We start from the raw sequence: 22683 nt of genomic DNA on the forward strand, positions 1-22683 counted from the left end.
ATGTGTGGGCATAAATCAGCTCACTTATATATATATATATATATAAATAAAGTTCTGTGTGTTCTTAAATGTATACAGCTACATAAGAAGTTTTTACAAATGAATGCCTTTGATATTTATTTAAACCTTCTGCTTGGCAGCCTTTCTTTCTACTTGGTAAATGGTTAAGAATGCACCTGAACAAATTCACAAATTTTTGTTAATTTCACAAATTTTTATTTTTGTTAAAATAAATACTTTCAAGGCGGGCACTTAAAAGATCCCACCTTTGGAATCTAGCATAGCAGAGTAGGTCAAAAGTTTCTTCTTTTTGTTGGTGTTACGTCCGTGGCCCCCTCCTTTTTGAGAATCGCAAGATCACTATTAAGTCAGTTCAGGAGACCCAGGAGATGAGAGAAAGACATGCAGAATCCACAAAGAGTTTGAAATGTGTCCTGGCCTCCAAAAGGCGGAACCATTGATAATGGCTATCGTCTCTTGGAGATGGAATTGTGGATTGAATACTGTATAATGCATCGAAGCCCCCAGGCAATGAACCGGGGGGGGGGGGGGGGGGAGGAGTTGATGGAGGGATTGCATCATCCCAACCTGATTGACATCTGAGACCCTGTGAGTCAGGATAAAAGAGGGTCTGGGGAACAACCCCTCAGACACACCAGAAGAAATGCTAGAACTCCTGTAACAGCGTAATAGCGAAAGCCGGTGGAAACAGCCCATGTGCGTCCTTTTCCATTTGCCTCAGAATTGGTGGGTCTTGCCATGGAAGAATGGTTTTAGCTAACAACAAAGGAAAATTCAGCACCCCCACCCCCGACTCTCGAAGGATTGACCTCATAAAAGGAATGGACAAGTTTAACTCTCTCTCTTGACTCCAACCAAAGGCTGCAGCCTACAGCTTGAATGAACTAAAGTGACTTTTATATTTCCATCGGACAATACATGATCCCCTAGACAACGATAGAGCTATTTCTTATTGATTATTATTATACCCGCGCTTTTAGATTTAGTATTGATGATGTATATTATCTGTATGTTTGCATTGATATTATTTTTGAGTATTTTTATCAATAAATACTGTTAAAAATAGTACCATCAGACTTCAACGGACCTCTCTATCTTTGCTGGTAAGTGACCCAGTTACGGGGTTCGTAACAATGGTAATAATGGATTCCACTTGGAGCTTGTTTTATTTAAAATTAATATCAATCCATCAGCAAACAGTTTGCCACTAATTGACCAGTAGAACTTTTTGCACAATGGGGGTAGGGCATATTAGGAACAAAAAATTTGAATGATTTTATACCCAGTATGATCCAATACATTTACATTGATTCTAAAAAGGGTATCATTCTGTTAATAATACCAACATCATTTGTTTTCACAAGCATTTCACATTGGTTTTGTTTTCTCTTGTGCCCAAATGCCAGAGAGTATGGGGATCAATATAAAACTGTCCAAGGTGGGAAATACGATGACATCATCCAACCACTATCACTTTTAGAACCTAGCCAGTGATTTGTGAGCGTTGTTCAAGCAAATCAGTTAGCATAAGGTCAAGGAGTTGCTGACTCTGGCAGTCATAATGTGGAGCTAAGCTGGAAGTAAGCAATTAGACATGTTTTGATACAGGAGGCTCAATATTGTGCTGACAGGGTTTAGAAGTAGTGACCCCATACATACATAAACACACAAAAAAAACGAAGATTTTCTTCTTTTCTTTTTGTTCAACTACCTAATACTTGTACTAAATATTCAGTGGATTTAGCATAGGATCTAAGATGCCCCGTGATACACTATTAATTAAGGTCTTACTAGAAACTGCTGGGAACCAAATCACTGAGACACAATCAGAAAAGAGATCGTGTCTAGGAGTACAAAGGAAATAGGACTAGAATTACAAAACCATATCTTTCAGCTACAAGAGACCATAGGATATAGGAGCAGAATTAGGCCATTCAACCCATCGAGTCTGCCCTGCCATTCCATCATGGCTGATCCCAGATCCCATTCAACCCCATACATCTACCCTCTCACCATATCTCTTGATGCCCCAACCAATCAGGAATCTATCAACTTTCACTTTAAATATACCCATGCACTTGGCCTACACCACAGTCTGTGGCAGAGCATTCCACAGATTCACTACTCTTTGCCTAAAAAAAATTCCTCCTCACTTCTGTTCCAAAAGGTTGCCCCGCGGTGTCCTCTAGTTCTGGATAGCCCATCAGAGGAAATATCCACTCCGCTTTCACCTAGTTCTTTCAACATTTGGTAGGTTTCAATGAAATCCCCAAACAATTTTTGAAATTCCAGTGAGTACAGGCTCAAAGCTGCCAGATGCTCCTCATATGTTAACCCCTTCATTCCTGGAATCATCTTCGTGAACCTTCTCAGGACTTTCTCCAATGACAATTCATTTTTTCAGAGGTAAGGGACCCAAAACTATTGACAATATTCCAAGTGCAGCCTGACTAGCAACTTATAAAGGCTCAGCATCATCTCCTTGTTTTTATAGTCTATTCACCATGAAATAAATGGCAACATTGCATTTGCCTTCTTTACTACAGACTGAACCTGTGAATTAACCTTCTGGGAATCTTGCACGAGGACTCCAAAGTGCCTTTGTACTTCTGATGTTTGAATTTTCTCCCCATAATAGTCTGCCCATTTAGATAATAATCAGTACACAGAGTGTGCGAGATTCCCTGTGGCCATTTCCTTTCAAGATCAAGTATACTGTTCTGGATGCTGTTGGGTGGGATGACCTGGAACTAGAACTACTCTGAGGCTCAGTGGGGAAGGGTGAAAGCAAACAGGACTCTCTCCAATGACAATTCATTCTTTCTGAGATAAGGGACTCAATAGCTAAGGGATAGCAAAAGATTCTATGCCCACAGAAGGGATTCCACAATGGTATGTTGCCTCTCTGGTGTCAGACTCATAAGAGCACATAACAAACAAATGATTGTCTCCTGGCATCCCTGAGTGTTTTATGGAAATCATACCTCAATTTCACGTAATGGTAGGGTCACTGATTTGAACTTCACACTCCTGGACTGTGGTGGTGTTCTCATGTGACTGCTACCCCTCTCCTTCATGATGGTAGAGATTATGGATTTGCAAGATGCTATCAGTAATTAAGATGAGCAAATACAGTGCAGCAGATATCGGTCATGGTATACAAGATGATATCTGAACATAAATGGATGTTCTTATTCAATGTACTGAAAACTTTGTTCAAGAGCGACATTGAATAAATGTTTTACTTCCCCAAAGGTACTTGGGGCCAAAAGTTTATATGACATTGTTTAGACAAAGCAACACAGTGAACAATAGAAACATAATGAGATAATATCAGTGAAAATCAGTTTAGTTTGTATTACCTGGTTTAACACCTTCAAGCAATAGCAGAAAGAAAATAGCAGTATCTTTAAATTCAGTGGGCAAAATTCAATAGACCAGAAGGTATTAGACCTGCAAAGCGCTGAGGGTGGATTTGTAGTGGTATCCAGCAGAGGTTTAGGGGGGCCGGGTTACTGTGAAAGACAAACTCTTCACTTAACGACATGAGTAAGTAGAAGAGCATTTGGCCCCTCACACTTGCGCTACCATTAAATAAGATCAGAAATCATCTTTTACCTTAGCTTCACATTCAACACTAGCCTCCTGTCCATCAATACTATTAACTCAGATTTACGATTTCTGAACTAAGATCTGCACATGCATTTGTGTTTACACCCCTTTAAAATGAAATTAGCATTGAACCAACTAAAACATCAAAATGAATAAAATTTGAATGATGTAGCTGAAATTATTAAACAAGTTATGACCCAGTGGCATCATGCTCAACAAGGGCATCTCCTGAATATATGGACAACCCTGGCTGCCAATAGGAAAGAAAAAAATACACAGTTATAAAGAAAATTCAGAAGTGTTCTCCTGAGATACAGGAAAAGAAAGCTGCAAATATGTGCAGAATGAGATTGTAACATCCCAATAAAAGTAATCAGATGAATGATGAGATGACATCCTAGAAATTCTTCGGCATACATTGACTAGCACCATGGTAATTCTGATCAAGGTCATTGAGGGGTAATGTTATAATATGCATCAAAGACAACTTTGTGTGTTGCAATTGCCAATCCTGAGCCCATCTATAAAATCCACAGCATCAGAGAGCGAGTCATAGAGCATAGAAGCAAACCATTCATTGCATCACATCCATGCTGACCAGTATGCATCCATCCGAACCAATATCACCTCTTGCCTCATACCAAGGTGATCTAACTGCTTGTCTGGGCTCTTAAATGCTGCCAGTGACTCTGCTTTCATCACCCTGCTTGCAAAATAGTGTGGTAGTCAACCAGCCAAAGTTCTGTTGCGAGTTTGAAGAACAGTGATTGCTACAGCCATTTTTCTGTGAACAGGACGACCCGGACAATTTTCTACATTGTTAGGTAGTTGTCATTTTTGCAACTGCACAGGGACCATCTTGGCCAGAGGCACAGCTAAGCCTGGCTGCAGTTCCACAGAACCAGATATAGAATGTAGCTGGTCTCATAAGCTTTAATCTAAATATGGACTCAAAGCTGAATTCCCAAGACAACGTAGAAGTGGCTTCCCTTGACAACTGGACAGTATTTGACTGAGCTTGGAATCGAGGAGAAAACACTGATTGTTAATGTCACACCTCACAGAGTGGATGATGATTATGATTGTTGGAAGTCCATCACTCCAGCCCCAATATGCTGTTGTAGGAGATACTCAGAGCAGAGTCCAAGCTGCAACTGTCTTCACTAGTTTCATTTATTTCGGTCTTGAAACTAGAGCTAGACAATAGCCAGGAATGTGATGACAGGTGGTATGTATTATTTAAACCTTGAATGTGCCAGATAATGACCATTTCCAAAAAGACAGACACCAGCATACTATTGATTGGTATTGCCATAACCGGACATCACACACTAACTGCTATGGGTAGTGACTAGCGACCAGAAACTTAACTGGCAACTGCATAGCTACCATGGACACAAGAGCAGATCAGGAACTGTCCTCTCAAAGTGATTTACCTCCTAACACTCCAAAATCTTTCCATAATCTGCATGGCAAATTTCAGAGTGTGATGGAGTACTCTTCACTTGCATAAAAGAGGACAACTTCAATAATTCTCAAAGTGTTAAACAAACCCAGAGCAAAGCTAGTTACTTACCTGACACCTCACTCACCACCATAAACATCCATTCCCTCCACCAACAGCATATACTGGCTCTAGGAGTACCACCTATCACACATGCTGCAACTATTCACCCAGACTATCCCAATAGAACCTTCCAAGCCCATGAGAAGGGCAATAGCAGCAGGGACATGAAAGCACCAGTACCTCCAAGTTGGACTGTTTGAATCTAAAATAGATCACTGCCACTGGGTCAAAATCCCAAAGCTCCTGGCTAGTTCATCACCACCTGCTCAAAGACTGTTAGTGATGAGCAGTAAATGCTGGCCTTGTCAGCAAAACCTCAATGCAAAATAAATTAATAAATGACAAAAAAATGTAATCTTCACTTCATTTACATTTTCAGATTAAATGTAAAGATTCTAAATAGTTTTAAGCTTTTAGGCAGAATTTTATAAACTTGCTGGATCTTGAAATAAAACGTACCAAGTAATCTGTTTTGTCAAAACAGAAGGTGTAATAAGAAATCACAACAGTGTCATCAATTAAATCATATGAGAAACTACAGCAAATAAGCTATATTTATAGGAAAAACAACATATTCAGAAATAGAAATTATTTTTATAGCCAACTCCAAAACAGCTTGCACCAAGAAAAAACTATGGTAGAAAACAAATTGGAAACACATTGAAGCAATCATAAGAAGATAAGAAATAGGAACAGGAGTCGGCTATCTGGCCCATCGAGCCTGGCCCGCCATTCAATAAGATCATGGCTGATCTGTCCGTAAACGTAGCTCCATCTACCTTCCTTTTTCCAATAACCCTTAATTCCCTTACTATGTAAAAACCTATCTAACTGTATCTTAAATATATTTAGTGAAGCAGCCTCAACTGCTTCCCTGGGCAGAGAATTCCACAGAATCACCACTCTCTGGGAAAAACAGTTTCTCCTCATCTCTTTCCCCCTGAATCTTGAGGCAGTGTCCCCTAGTCCTAGTCTCACCTACCAATGGAAACAACTTTCCTACTTCTATCCTATCTATCCCTTTCAAAATTTTGTAGGTTTCTATAAGATCCCCTCTCATTCTTCTGAATTCCAGACAGTATAGTCCCAGGCGACTCAATTTTTCCTCATTGGTTAATTCCATCTCTGGAATCAACCTTGTGAACAGGGCCCTGGTGAGACCACACCTGGAGTATAGTGTTCAGTTTCGGTCTCCAAATTTGAGGAAGGACATTCTTGCTATTGAGGGAGTGCAGCGTAGGTTCACAAGGTTGATTCCCGGGATGGCGGGACTGTCATATGTTGTAAGATTGGAGCAACTGGGCTTGTATACACTGGAATTTAGAAGGATGAGAGGGGATCTGATTGAAACATATAAGATTATTAAGGGATTGGACATGCTAGAGGCAGGAAACATGCCCCGATGTTGGGGGAGTCCAGAACCAGAGGCCACAGTTTAAGAATTAAGGGGTAGGCCATTTAGAACGGAGTTGAGGAAAAACTTTTTCACCCAGAGAGTTGTGGATCGATGGAATGCTCTGCCTCAGAATACAGTGGAGGCCAATTCTCTGGATGTTTTCAAGAAAGTTAGATAGAGCTCTTACAGATAGCAGAGTCAAGGGGTATAGGGAGAAGGCAGGAACGGGGTACTGATTGTGGATAATCAGCCATGATCACATTGAATGGCGGTGCTGGCTTGAAGGGCCAAATGGCCTACTCCTGCACCTATTGTCTATTGAACCTCCTCTGCACTGCCTCCAAAGCCAGTATATCCTTCCTCAAGTATGGAGACCAGAACTGCACACAGTACTCCAGGTGCGGCCTCATCAGTACCCTGTGTAGTTGCAGCATAACCCCCCTGCTCTTAAATTCAATCCCTCTTGCAATGAAGGCCAGCATTCCGTTTGCCTTCTTAATAACCTGTTGTACTTGCAAGCCAACATTATGCCATTCATGAACAAGGACTCCAAAGTCCCTTTGCGCAACAGCATGCTGCAATCTTTCACCATTTAAATAATAATCTGCTCTTTTATTACTCTTTCCAAAGTGGATGATATTGTATTTACCAATGTTGTATTCCATCTGCCATACCTTGGTCCACTCAGTTAACCTATCTATATCCCTCTGCAGACTCTCCACATCCTCTGTACAATTTGCTTTTCCACTCAGTTTAGTGTCATCAGCAAATTTTGCTATGCTACACTCAGTCCCCTCTTCCAATTCATCAATGTAAATGGTAAACAGCTGCAGGCCCAGCACCGACCCCTGCGGAACCCCACTCACCACTGACTGACAACCGGAGAAACACCCATTTATACCAACTCTCTGCCTTCTATTGGTTAACCAATCCACTATCCATGCATCCGTATCTTATTTAATAAGTATCTTGTGCAGCACCTTATCGAATGCCTTCTGGAAATCCAAGTATACGACATCCACCTGTTCCTCTCTATCCACTGCACTCATTATGTCCTCAAAGAATTGCGGGGGGGTGGAGTTTCAAGATGGCGACGTAAGCATCTGCCTTTTAGGCGCTCTTTATTTTTTTAACTATAATCACCCTTTAATTAGACCTTTTCGAACTTAATCATATGAGTTGCTACCTTTGATTGACCCTTTTTTCCTAAAATAATAGTTGATCTAATCTTGTCAAACCTAAAATGGCTACAAGTAAGAAATCGGCTAAGGATCCTTTATCCATCGACGCAATTGTTGGTCTTTTGGACACTAAACTGGATGTTAAATTTGCGGCTATGGAAAGTAAATTGGACAATAAACTGGATGCTAAATTTGCGGCTCTGGAAGGCAGACTAGAAGGTAAATTGGACAGTAAACTGTTAAGTTTGGAAAGGAGGATTACTTCGAGAATATCCGATCTTGAAGGAGTTGTTAAATCGCTTGAAACTAAGTTTCAGTCGCAGGCGTTAGAGGTTCAACAGCATGGAATTAAGATCACGACTCTTGAACAATCAATTTGTGAAAAAGCACGTACAATTGAAGTGTTAGAGAAGAAGATAGAGTCGACTGCTAAAACTTTAGATCAGTACAAGTTTAAAATTACTGATCTTGAAAATCGTTCTCGCAGACAGAATTTGCGCATCATCGGAATTCCCGAAAAAGTTGAGTCCGGTGATTTAACTGAATTTTTCTCTAAATTACTGTGGGAAATTTTCGGTGGTGAAGGTTTGAAAAATGAACCTGTTATTGACCGCGCTCATAGAGTTGCGAGGCTTTCGTCTGTGTCTGATAAACCAAGAGCGGTGATTGTTCGCCTTCATTATCCTCGTGAGAAAGAGCTTCTAATTCGATTAGCTCGTAAAAAAGGTATGATCTCCTACAGAAATTATTCATTTCGAATAGTTGAAGACTATTCGTATGAAGTTATGAAAGCCAGGATCGCTTTTAAACCAGTGATGGCAGAGATTCATTCGTTTGGTTTTAAACAAGCTTTAATGTATCCAGCGAAACTTAGAATGGTGCTGCCCGACAACAGTCTACACTTTTTTATCACTCCTGAAGAAGCGAAGAAATTTGTTGAAGAATATCGATCCTCTAGTGCAACTTGAACTATGAGTTACATTGAAGATTTTTTTTTGGAGAGAGGATGTTATTTCATTTTAAGTTTTAACCCTGGAAGTTGGGTTATAACTTTTTATTTTGAACTATGGGTCTGGGTCTTTTTTTTTACCATTATTATTGCTTATAGATGCTGTTTTAATCTTTATAATATCCTTTTTTTATATACGTTTGTATTTTGTAATAATGAATTATTTTTTTCAAAATGTCGTTTCTTCTTCCCATAAGTCTTTACTTTTTATAAGCGTTTATTTGCTTGCCTGTATTTAGAAATGGAACAAAGGTTTTGAATTCTTTTTCTTTAGTTTTTTTTTAAATATGTTGTAGTGTCTATTAAATCTTTTTTTTTATATAAAAATATTCTATTTTGATAACTTTTTTTACTATATTTTCTCATTAGATTGCTGAATTTATATTCATATTTTGTAATATGGCTTTCTCAAAATGTCGTTTCTTCTTCCCATAAGTCTTGGCTTGTGAAACGTCATCTTTGTATCTGAATATGGAAATTCTTTTTTAAAGGTGTATCACATTTTTAAACTTTAATGTGCATTTTTTTTTATTAATGATCTTTCTGGTTTTACTATTTTAGTTTTTTTTTGATTTGTCTGATATGGGTGTGTATGTGTATGTGTATGTATATATATATGTATATATGTAGGTATATATATATATATATATTTTTTTTTTGCAACTCTATATTTTAATTGGGGTGTTATATAGTTTTTTCTTAAAAAATTTTCTTATGGAGCTGCCATCTTGAAATGGGGGTAATATTAGTATTAGTTTATGCACCTGCCGCTTGGCTTTCTTTCAAAGGGTGGGGGGAGGGGGGAGGGATCTTTTTTCATGCTTTTGCTTTTTATTTTTTTGCTTTTAGTTTATGGGCTGACTTTAAATTGTTAATATTGTTGAGGTGTCAGGATCTCCGGTTGCTCCTGAATCAATTTTCCTTCTTCCTAAATTGTGGGTTATGTGTTTTTTTAACCTTTTATGATACACACAATTAATATTGGTATGATGGATAAATCTATTAACTTTATCTCGTGGAATACTAATGGTTTAAATCATCCGATTAAACGTAAAAAAATATTTAAAGTATTCCATAGATTGAACGCTAATATTATTTTTGCACAGGAGACCCACATTAGGAGGGAGGATAATCAACGTTTTTTTAGGTTCTGGAAAGGTCAACAATTTCACTCAAATTGTACCGCTAAAATTAGGGGTGTGTCTATTTTTATAGACGCCTCAATTTCGTTTACACATTATGAAATTATTTCTGATCCACAGGGTAGATTTTTGTTGATAACTGGTTCACTTTTTAATCGGAAAGTTGTTTTAGTTAATATTTATGCTCCAAACTTTGATTGTCCTGAATTTTTTAAACGGTTATTTACTTCTCTTCCTAATTTGAATGAATATATGTTGATTATGGGTGGAGACTTTAATTGTTGTTTGAATCCTTCGATGGATAGATCTAAACCTATTCGAACTCTTCCGAATAGATCAGCTTTACTTATTAATTCTTTTATGGTTGATTCTGGAATTACTGAAATATGGCGGTTTTTGAACCCTAAAGGTAAAGAATTTTCATTTTTTTCACATGTATATCATAGTTATTCTAGAATTGATTACTTTCTTATTGATCATCGTTTATTAACAGATGTTATTGATTGTAAATACGATTCTATTGCTATTTCGGATCATGCGCCTCTGAAGTTATCTATCAAGATTTCGGATTCTTCTATCAATACTAGATCTTGGAGACTTAATGCTACTTTACTTCAAGATCCAGAATTTATTACCTTCATAAAACAACAAATTGACTTATTTTTTTCAACAAACTATAATGAAGAGATTGATAAAGGAATACTTTGGGACTCTTTCAAGGCTTTTATTCGTGGACAAATTATTTCATATTCCGCTGGTAAAAGAAAACAAAGATACTCAGATATAGCTTTATTGGTGGATAAAATTAAAGAAATTGATAAGATTTATTCCGTTACTCCTACCAAAGAACTTTATAAGAAGAGAGTTGAGCTTCAAATGGAACATAGTTTATTATTATCTTCTTCAATTGAGAATCAATTAATTAAGACTAGGGCTCAATTTTATATTCATAGTGATCGAACTGGTAAATTGTTAGCTAATCAATTAAAAGCTATTTCGACTAAGCGACAAATTATTAAAATTCGTAAACAAGACGGTAATTTAACTACTGATTATAAAGAAATCAATAACACTTTTCAAGATTTTTATAAATCTTTATATCAATCAGAATTTGACGGTGACCGGTTTATGATGGATAATTTTTTTAATAATTTGAATATTCCTAAACTGATAGATGAAGATTGTAGCTTGCTTGATGCTCCTATTTCTATGGATGAAATAAGAGAGGCTATCTCATCAATGAATTCAGGGAAAGCTCCTGGTCCTGATGGTTTTATTGTAGAATTTTTTAAAACTTTTTCTTTATTGCTTTCTCCTTGGCTATGTGAAATCTTTAATGATGCGTTTGTTAAGAAGAGATTACCTCAATCGTTTTATGAAGCTACTATCTCTCTAATTCTTAAAAAAGATAAAGATCCTACCTTATGTGCATCTTATCGCCCTATATCATTATTAAATGTAGACTCTAAGATTCTTACAAAAATTTTAGCCATTAGATTAGAAAAGGTATTACCACAGATTATTTCAGAAGATCAAACTGGTTTTATTAGGAATCGATATTCCTTTTTTAATATTAGAAAATTGATTAACATAATTTATACTTCATCACCTACAACCCCAGAATGTGTTATCTCATTAGATGCTGAAAAAGCCTTTGATAGAGTTGAATGGACATATTTATTTAATGCATTGAGAAACTTTAATTTTAGTCCTAATTTTATATCATGGATTAAATTAATATATTATAAACCTGTTGCTTCTGTTCTTACAAATAATTATAGATCCTCTTTTTTTCAATTATCTCGTGGTACGAGACAAGGTTGTCCTTTAAGTCCTTTACTATTTAATATTGCATTAGAACCTTTAGCTATTGCTATTCGTGAGTCTCCTAATATTTTTGGTATTACCCGTAATGAGAAGTTATACAAATTATCGCTTTATGCTGATGATTTGTTGTTATATATTTCTAATCCTAGTAGGTCTATTCCTGCTATTTTATCCTTGTTGGCTCAATTTGGTAGTTTTTCTGGTTATAAGTTAAACTTAGATAAGAGTGAGTTATTCCCTTTAAACGCGCAAACTTTATTGAGTGATAGGATGCCATTTAAAGTTGTTACTGATAACTTTATCTATTTAGGTATAAAAATTACCAAGAAATATAAAGATTTATTTGGACTGAATTTTTTACCTATGCTTCATCAAATTCAGCAACTTACTACTAGATGGTCTCCCTTATTTTTATCATTAGTTGGTCGGATTAATGCTATTAAAATGATGATTTTACCGAAATTTTTATATTTATTCCAAGCTTTACCAATTTTTATTCCTAAATCTTTTTTTGATAATATTGATTCAAAGATTTCCTCATTTGTTTGGCAAAATAAAAATCCTAGGTTAAGCAAAAGGCAATTACAAAAGTCTAAAAAAGATGGTGGTCTAGCTCTACCTAACTTTAGATTTTATTATTGGGCGAATAATATTCGTAACCTAATGTACTGGAAACTAGATTTGGATTCACCTGTGTGCCCACAGTGGGTAAATTTGGAATGTAGTGAGGTTAAGGGATATTCTATATTTTCCGTTCTTGGTTCTTTTCTTCCTATTGATTTAGCCAAATTCAATAAACAGATATCTAACCCTGTTGTTAAACATACACTACGAATTTGGTTTCAATTTCGCAAATTCTTTAATCTGAAAAACTTTGCTTTGGACAGCCCTATTTTATGTAATTTTTTTTTTAAACCTTCATTGACAGATCAAGCTTTTAGTATATGGAAAAGGAAAGGTATAAAATGTTTTCGTGATCTTTTTTTTGAAGGTACTTTGATGTCCTTTGATCAACTATCCAACAAATTTGAATTACCTAAATCTAATTTTTTTAGATACTTACAAATTAGAAATTTCTTACATAAAATTCTTCCATCTTTTCCTAATTCAACTCCATCGGATTTTTCAGATTTGATTTTTACTTTTAATCCTTGTCAGAAGGGATTAGTAGCTTTTATTTATAACATGATTATGAAGATACAGCCAGAAATATCGGATAGAATTAGACAAGAATGGGAAAAAGAACTTCGATGTAATATATCAACAGATAAATGGGAAAAAATTTTACAAATGGTTAATTCCTCCTCTATTTGTGCTAAACATGCTTTAATACAATTTAAAATTGTACATAGAGCTTATATGTCTAAAGATAAACTTGCCCGATTTTATTCGCATATCAATCCTCAATGTGACAGATGTCACTTAGAAGTGGCTTCATTGACTCACATGTTTTGGACATGTCCCACTTTACATAACTATTGGAAGGACATTTTTGATGTCATTTCCTCAGTATGGAATATCGACTTACAACCCCATTTTATTACTGCAATTTTCGGTATACCAAATGAAGATGGCAATCAACTTTCCCCTTCAATCAGACGAATGATTGCCTTTGTAACATTAATTGCCAGAAGGTCTATATTACAAAACTGGAAAGAAGTAAATCCTCCTACTACATTTCAGTGGTTCTCCCAAACTATTTCTTATTTGAGTTTGGAAAAAATCAGAAGCACTATCTTTGATTCTTCAATTAAATTTGAAGAAACCTGGGGACCATTTATTCGACACTTTCATATGAATTAATTTGGCTTATTTCAGATCCTTTTCTCTACTTATACTTGTTCAGGTATGGAGTTCTGGAGTTCTTTTCTTGACACCTTTATATATTTATAAAGTGTTATTATTGCCCATGTTAGTGTTAGTTTAGTATTTTTTTTCATTATATATTTTTTCTCATATATAATTTCAATTTTTTTTTTCTCTTTTTTCGACGATTATTTTTGTTTTTCATATATATTTACATAGACTTGATTGATTTATGCACCTTTTGTTGATGGATGTTTTAATAGGATATTATTATCCTATTACTAATGTAATCTCAAGTTTATTGAATCTGTAATCTATTCATTATTTTGTGTTGTTTTTTTTTATATATGAAATTTAATAAAAAGATTGAAAAAGAAAGAAAGAAAGAATTGCAGTAAGTTTGTCAAACAGGACCTGCCCTTTATGAATCCATGCTGTGTCTGTCTAATGGATCCACTCCTTTCTAAATATTTTGCTATTTCTTCCTTAATGACAGCTTCAAGCATTTTCCCGACTACAGATGTTAAGCTAACTGGTCTATAGTTGCCCGTCTTTTGCCTATATTCTTTTTTTAAAAAGTGGTGTGACATTTGCTGTCTTCCAATCTGCCGGGACCTGCCAGAGTCTAGAGAGTTTTGATAAATGATCACCAACGCGTCTACTATAACCTCCACCAATTCCTTCAGCACCCTGGGATGCATCCCATCAGGACCAGGGGACTTATCGACCTTCAAGCCCTCTAGTTTTCTCATCACTATCTCTTTAGTGATGATGATTTTATCCAGGTCCTCACCTCCCATTTCCTCCATAACATCCTTCTTTGGTATATTAGACGTGTCCTCCACTGTGAAGACCAACACAAAATAGTTGTTCAATGCCTCAACCATTTCCTTATCCCCCAGTATCAATTTCCCCTTCTCATCTTCCAAGGCACCTACACTGACTTTAGCCACCCTCTTCGGCTTTATAAAACTTTTGGTATCTGTTTTTATATTTTGTGCTAATTTACTATCATACTCTATCTTCCTTTTCCTTATTTCTTGTTTGCTTGTTCTCTGTTCCTTTTTAAAGTTTTCCCAATCCTTCAGTCTCCCACTACTCTTTGTGACTTTGTACAAATGAGCTTTTAATTTGATACTATCTTTTATTTCCTTAGTTATCCAAGGCTGGCTCTTCCCACACTTATCATGAGAGAAAGACTACCGTATTAATTAAAACCCATCTACTGTCCTGAGAGGCAGGATTTATGAACATTTGGTGAGGCATAATATGATTAGTCAGTATGGTTTTATCAAAGGCTTGTCGTGCCTTACAAGCCTGACTAAATTTTTTGAAGATGTTACATTGATAAAGGTAGAGCAGATGATGTAGTGTATATGGATTTCAGCAAGGCATTTGATAAGGTACCCCATGTAAGACATTGAGAAAGTAAGGAGGCATGGGATCCAAGGGGACATTGCTTTGTGGATCCAGAATTGGCTTGCCCACAGAAGGCAAAGAGTGGTTGTAGATGGGTCATATCCTGCATGGAGATCAGTGACCAGTGGTGTGTCTCAGGGATCTGTTCTGGGTCCCCTCCTCTTCGTGATTTTTTATAAATGACCTGGATGAGGAAGTGGAGGGATGAGTTAGTAAATTTGCTGATGACACAAAGGTTGAGGGTGTTGTGGATAGTGTGGAGGACTGTCAGAGGTTACAGCAGGACAGCAGTAGGATGCAAAACTGAGCTGAAAATGGCAGATGGAGTTCAACCTAGATAAGTGTGAGGTGGTTTATTTTGGTAGGTCAAATATGATGACAGAATGTAGTATTAATGATAAGACTCTTGGCAGTGTGGAGGATCAGAATGATCTTGGGGTCCGAATCCATAGGACACTCAAAGCTGCTGCACAGTTTGACCGTGTGGTTAAGAATGCATACAGTGTATTGGCCTTCATCAACCGTGGGATTGAGTTTAAGAGCCAAGAGTTAATGTTACAGCTGTATAGGACCCTAGTCAGACCCCACTTGGAGTACTGTGCTCAATTCTGGTCACCTCACTACAGAAAGGATGTGGAAACTAAAGAAAGGGTGCAGAGGAGATTTACAAGGATGTTGCCTGGATTGGGGAGCATGCCTTATGACAATAGGTTCGGTAAACTTGGCCTTTTCTTCTTGGAATGACAGAGGATGAGAGGTGACCTGATAGAGGTGTACAAGGTGATGAGAGGCATTGATCATGTGGATAGTCAGAGGCTTTTTCCCCTGGGCTGAAATGGCTAACACGAGAGGGCACAGGTTTAAGGTGTTTGGAAGTAGCTACAGAGGAGATGTCCAGGGTAAGTTTTTTTACTCAGATAGTGGCAGGTGTGTGGAATGGGCTGCCAGCAAGGGTGGTGGACGCAAGGGTCTTTTAAGAGACTCTTGGATAGGTACATAGAGCTTAGAAAAATATGGGTATTTGTAGGGCGATGGGTAACCCTAGGTAATTTCTAAAGTAAGTACATGTTCAGCACAGCCTTGTGGGCTGAAGGGCATGTATTGTGTTGTAGGTTTTCTATGTCCTATGTTTCTAAATCCCCAGAGCCTGACAAGATGTTCCCTCAAACCCTATGGAAGGCAAATACAGAAATTGCCTGGGCCCTAGCAGAGATATTTAAATTATCCTAAACAATAGGTGAGGTACCAGAGGACTGAAAACTAGCCAATGTTCCTCCACAAAGGCTCTAAACATAAATCAACACATTATAGATCAGTGAGTCAACATCTGTTGTGGGAAAGTTACTAGAAGGTATTCTAAGGGACCAGATATAGAAGTATTTGGATAGACATGGACTGATTAAGGATAGTCAGCATGGCTTTGTGCATGATAGGACATGTCTAACCAATCTTACAGTGTTTTCTGAGGAAGTTACCAGGAAAGTGGATGAAAGCAAGGAAGTGAATGTTGACTATATGGACTTTAGTAAGGCATTTGACAAGGTTGTTCAGGAAGTTTCAATCGCTCGCCATTCAGGATGAGGTGGTAAACTGGATTAGACATTGGCTTTGGGGAAAAAACCAGAGTGTGGTAGTAGAGGTTTGCCTCTCTGAGTGGAGGCCTGTGACTAGTGAAGTGCTGCAGGGATCATTGCTAGGTCCTACGTTTGTCATCTACATATATGATCTGGAGGAAAATGCGGCTAAGTGGATCAGCAAATTTGTGGATGACACCAAAATTGGAGGTGCAGTGGAGAGTGAGGAAGGCTATCATGGCTTGCAGAGGGATCTGCATCAGCTGGAAAAATGGGCCGAAAAATGGCAGATGGAATCTAATGCAGACAAGCGCAACTTTGTCACACTTCAGTAGGACCAACCAGGGTAAGACTTACACAGTGAATAATCAGCCGCTGAGCAATGTGGTAGAAGAAAGGGATCTGGGAATACAGGTGCATAATTCACTGAAAGTGGTGTCACAGGTAAATACGGTCGTAAAGAAAGCTTTTGGCACATTGACCTTCACAAATCAAAGTACTGAGTACAGCACATGGGATGTTACATGGAAGTTGTTTAGGACATTGGTGAGGCCTAATTTGGAGTATTGTGTGCAGTTTTGGTCACCAACCCACGGAAAAGATGTAAATAAGGGTGAAAGAATACAAAGAAAATTTACAAGAATATTGCGGGGTCTGGCGAACCTGAGTAATCAGGAAAGATTGAACAGGTTAGGTCTGGGTTCTTCAGAATGTAGAATATTGAGTGAAGAGTTGATAGAGGTATACAAAATTATGGTAGGGTAGGGTTGGTAGGGTAAATACAAGCAGGCTTTTTACACTGAGGTTGGATGAGACTACAAACAGAGGTCATGGGTAAAAGTGACAAGTTGAAGGGGAACATAAGGGGAAAATTTACTCGGAGGGTCATGAGAGTGTGGAAAGAGTTACCAGCGCAAGTGGTGCATGTTAGCTCGATTTCAATGTATTGTAGGGGTATGGAGGACTACGGTCCCAGCAGGTCAGTGGGAGTTAAATGGTTTTTGGCATGGACTAGATGGGCCAAGGGGCCTTTTTCTGTACTTCTCTCTGACTACTAAATATCTGATCATATATGTTTCTGGCAACAGTGGCCCACAGTGAAAACTGTGCAGTGTTGACTATTTTGAAGTTGCTAGCCAAGCTATTAACTCTTATCTGTTCAGAAATTAATTGGTTTCAGCAATTTTTTTCTTGGCTTCCCAAGATTCTTTATTGCAGTTAGGTATTGAACAGAAACATCATGGCAGTAGTAGGATTTTGCAAGCAGATAATTCTAAAGAAAGGTTATTTGGCTTGATGGAGCACTTCACTGAATCTAAACAGTTGACTGCCAACATTGCCCTCTGGCAAAGCCAGTCAGAAATTTAGATGCAAACTGTCCACTCTTTCCAATATTTCATTTTTCGAAGTTGCAATTGAACATGTGTAGATTCAAGTAGTCCAAGATTTCAAAGACCTCTTCCTTAATTTGGTGTAAATTCATGCTGCCTATTTGACCACAGACCAGTTGGAGCAAACTGATTTATGGAACTAACGGTAGTTCAATAGGGAGTTTAATAGAATAGAGGGAACTAGAAGTACAAGCACATAGTTTGTTGAAAACAAAGTCCTAGACAGACAGAGCACTATGAAAGTTACAAGGCATGCTGGCCTTCATCAGTCAGAGCATTGAGTATAGGAGTTAGCACAATACCAGGTAGTTGTAAAAGCCAGTTGGAGTAATATGCATACTTTTAGTCAACGTGTTAAAGGAAAGATGTGGTTAAATTGCAAAGAATGCAAAAAAAGATTTACAAGGATTTTGCCAGGACTAGAAGGCCTGTGTTATTGGAAGAAATTGGCCAGGCTGGGTCTTCCTTGGAACATAGGAGAATGACGGGCAACTTTATGGAAGTAGTTAAGATTATGACATGCATAGATAAAGTAGATGATAACAGTCCTTCCCCAGTGGTAGGAAAGTTCAGAAGTGACTCTATGTTGAAATTACAAGCTAGCCACTTAATTTCCATTTCAAAGGCATGAGAGGTGACTAGATATGGAGGAGGGGGAGTTTAGAAGATGCACAGATAGAGAGGAGAGCCAGCCATTTTTTCTCCGGGCGGCAATAGCTGATACCAGAGATCATCCTTTTAAACTGAGCGGAGGAACAGTTAGAGGAGGTTTCAGAGGTAGTTTTTTTTAAACAGAGTGGTAAGGGTCTAGGACACTGCAGGGTTGGTGGCAGATGCTGATACATTAGCTACATTTAATAGACTCTTAGATGGGTACATGGCTGAAAGAAAAAAGTAAGTTATGGTCTATGGAGAAGGGAAGGATTGGGTTGATCACAGTGTACATTTAAAGGCTGGCACAACATCAGGATCTATATATATTTCTGTATTCTGTTTGAAAATTGCTCCATCACAGCTTTTCTTTTTAACATCTTCGGAAGTAACTTTAACAATGTCTAAAACAATAAATCATGTCTCAAAGCAGAGTTCAATAAGGAACTGGTAACATTCCAAAAACAACTGTGTGACATCCAATGACAACTTCTGTCTCCTTCTGCTGATTGGAAATGGGATTATCACATCTATTAAGATGATGCCTCATTTTTCCTACTCAAAGGAAACATTTTTGAAAAGAATATTTATACATGTCAGAATGTTACATTAAATAGTGTAAGTAATTTTTTTGCGTTCATTGTGCTGCAATTTTATAGTGCATGTTGGAGTCACCTACTACGTCTACAGGTCAATGCTACCGATGCTCCTAGCAGTTCGGAAACAATGAAAATAGAAATACCTTGTACGTAATGAAATACATTACAGCAGAAGGCGGAGATGCAATATGGGGATTCCTAGGGTCTTATTTTGTCAGTTTGGGTCTATGTTGATGGACTCATTTCGTGCAAACACCAGTCCGGTCTCAATAAAGGAATTAACTTTATTTATCCCGATTATCCAACTATTTTTACTGCCTAGCTACATCCTCATTGTGGGACATCAGTAACTAAACTCATTTAGACTCTCCCAGTATGAGCCACAGTATCGACTTTCAGAGAATGTTCACTCCCTCAATTCCCTAGTATTATTTAATTAATTTTTGAACCACCGTTTCATAGCGTGCGGACCTTCGGATATTCCAGCGCATCATAGCCAAAAGTCGTAACTGACATTTTATTAACTAACGTGCTACTTAATTTAGAAAGCGGTTTGCGCCAGTGACATTACGGTAAAGTGGCTCAGAAAGATCAAAATATCACAAGCACCAACAAACACTTCGACACAGTCACCGACAAATACTAAAAACATCTCACCTAGAAATGCCAAAACGATGACCAGCACACAGATGAAAGCGCAGACGCAGGGGATGAATATCATTAGTAAGTGGCGGAGGAGCTCGACTGATCCGAGTTTGTATGGACAAACAATTCCCGTGTTGCTTTCCTCTGTCCCCGGCACCTGCTTCTGATGGAAAAAAAGAAAGGCATCGTTAGCCCCCAGCGTTGGTGACCACAACTCATAAAACTACATTCAAAAACGCTGCAATGTACAAGACATTCCGTTTAGAATTAACTTGCACGGAATCACGCCCAATTAGGGACAGTAGATGACCGGGGTGCAGGTTTGTTTTTTTAAATATTAGATTAGTAAACGCTAGTTTCTAATACTCTACCGCGCCGTGGGAACTGTGCCTCTTCCACCCACTCCAAGAACTTCTCCCAGTATTTAAACCGGACGCAAACTGTAAATGACCTGCGTGGCCATAGGATCGGATGAAATAATACATGGCCATGGTTTGTGCTTCATCACCAAGGGAAATCATCTGCCTTTCTCAATCCATAGGACTCACTCATTCAGTGCTAGCCGTCTATGCACCATCAAGTTGGAGTTGCCGCGAGGTCCTAATGCCACGGGTATTCTCCCCACTCTGACTCAATAACCTTCACCCGTTTTAGGAACATCAGGAATAGCTGATCGGCCAGCGATCGCTCAAACCCAGCTTTAACTTTCAACTCAGATATAATGTTCCTGCCTCATCCTTTCTTCCCTTAAGACATTAAACTATCAAGTAGCGAGGGCACTGAGAAAAGTAAACAATTTGACGATTAAAAGTCACGCTGGTTAAGTTCAGCTTCTGTGCATCAAACTGTTAACACAATGTATTGATATCTTTAGATGAATTTTCCACATAGATTGGAAGACTATATATGACTTGCCCATGTGCATTTCAAAGACAAAGACCATGATTCATGATCAAATATGCTTTGTTCAGGAACAAATCTGAATACAACAGCAGGACGCCGAGGAGAACCTGTGATTAACTCCCTCCGACCCATTGCTGGCTATTTTTAATCCTTTTTTTTTGTCTTCGGATCTTCCAATCTAGTAGTAAATAGACTAGAATTTGAAACATAGTGTAAATTACGTTGTGTTTAGCCTAGGGTCTGTTTGGATAACGAGGATTGGAATCATAGGTCACATCTTTTACAGGAGAAGCCAAGCTAGACCACAACGCCAAGAAGGCTGTATTCAGGGGCAATCATAGTTCGAGTTTGCGCTCCATACCACAAAAGCTTCTGCAGAATGGGCGCACGGGCAGAGACATTAAAACAGAGAAAATGATTAAAAGTTTCAGGGTTTACATCAAATGAACTGATGAAACATTTCCTAACTGAAACGATTTTTCTCTAATAATGACGACAGTGCGTGTGTAAGTCCCCCAGATCAAAGCTTCAGAGAAGCTGTTGTCTCCTGCATTTAAACGTTAGTGTTCAGTGAAGAAGTATAACTAAAAATGTTTCATAGAAACAACAGAAATAAAGAATCCCGGACACTACTCCGATTTCCGAGAGGAAAAAAAATCATCAAACCGGTTGTCCTTATAAACCTGAAACTTCTCATGGTGCAAATTCCATGTTGACGCTGGCTTTATAATTCACAAAACGCGGCCCAATACCACAGAACTCACAGTGAAAATGAATGGCTATCCGCTCCGATTATTAAGTTTCATTCTGGCGCAACTTTACGTACCGAAGCCGAACAATATTGACAAGCTACGGGAACATAACACCATTTGAAGCTGTCGTGATCGAGAGTAACTCAAACCCGCAGCACTGCCGGCAACAAGACTTAATTCTTAACAGTGCAATACAATCAGCTAGAACTAAACCAAACCGGATACCGTGGATCTTATTGCCTGAGCATTTACTCCAAACTATTTTTAAAAGTTCACGTTATTTCCATCTAACCCTTTAGATTGAAATAACATACAACTCACAATATTCAATTTATACTTCAAAACAATTTGTATTTTTCTTTAAGATCTTGGCGTTCCTGGAAAAAAATTGTTCTTCCCTTCGGGAAAATTTCAGGTAGTTGTCATAATTCGGTTTAGAAACTACAAACCACTAAAACACAGCAAAAGGCTTTTACGCCATATCGCTCTTTTTCCCAGTTCCAGTTAAATTCTGGTTACTATTGAATTCCAATGGAACAACAGGTATTGGGGAAATAAAGCATAAACAGAAGAAACCTGCTCTCTGGAGGGCAATGCAACCTGCACTTTTCGTGGTGCTAACAATGGTTCTGAACTTACTCTGTTAGTGCTGACACGCTGGTACTGCTCTTTAGGCTGAGCAGGAGCGCGTTGTCGCTCTGACGACATTGTGAGATTGGCTGTGATCTACGATCCCCGTTTCCCTCTTCCATCAGAGAGCATGAGAAGCCTCATGTGGTGAACTACATATACCTGTCTGGACACGCCCCCTCTGCTGACTGCTCCTGTGGCTCCTCCCACTGACCGTGGCTCCTCCCACGGACCCTGGTATAAAGGCGATTGGGGACACCGCTCCGGTCTCAGTCTCCAGGATACAGTCTGGTGGTCACTTGCTGCTGCTTCTTCTTTCTTCCAGCCAATAAAAGCCTATATCTCGCCTCACGTCTCCGGGAGTTATTGATGGTGCATCACCTCACTTCCACTCGTTTTTAATCGGCTCACGCTGAGCTCACAATGTTTGCATTTCGATACGTAAAACAAAACAAACTCCTCCAGCACGCTGACATTTACAATGCCTTAAAGCAACAGTGGTTTAGAAAAGCCTGAAACAGAGTAAATTGTATCCTGGTAGGGTTAAAAGCTAACACG

At 38.3% G+C, this 22683-nt stretch overlaps 1 protein-coding gene across 4 annotated transcripts in view; it reads right to left on the minus strand.

Moving 5' to 3' along the window:
• corin (corin, serine peptidase) overlaps positions 1–22285 on the minus strand; it is a 220659-nt gene extending 198374 nt beyond the window's left edge. The window contains exons 1-2 of one of the 4 annotated variants that reach the window (XM_059989143.1): positions 22135–22285; positions 19853–20003 (exon numbers count right to left, since the gene is read on the minus strand). In XM_059989143.1, coding sequence (XP_059845126.1) covers positions 19853–20003; positions 22135–22203 — 220 coding nt within the window. In that variant the 5' untranslated portion in view covers positions 22204–22285. Of the gene's footprint in view, positions 1–19852; positions 20004–20291; positions 20319–22134 lie in introns of those variants that run through there. The other 3 variants (XM_059989144.1, XM_059989146.1, XM_059989145.1) reach the window with 3 other exon arrangements.
• Between the last annotated feature and the right edge of the window lie 398 nt (positions 22286–22683).

This window comes from Hypanus sabinus, chromosome 14, assembly GCF_030144855.1.
Source record: "Hypanus sabinus isolate sHypSab1 chromosome 14, sHypSab1.hap1, whole genome shotgun sequence".
In the NCBI taxonomy this organism is placed as follows: domain Eukaryota; kingdom Metazoa; phylum Chordata; class Chondrichthyes; order Myliobatiformes; family Dasyatidae; genus Hypanus; species Hypanus sabinus.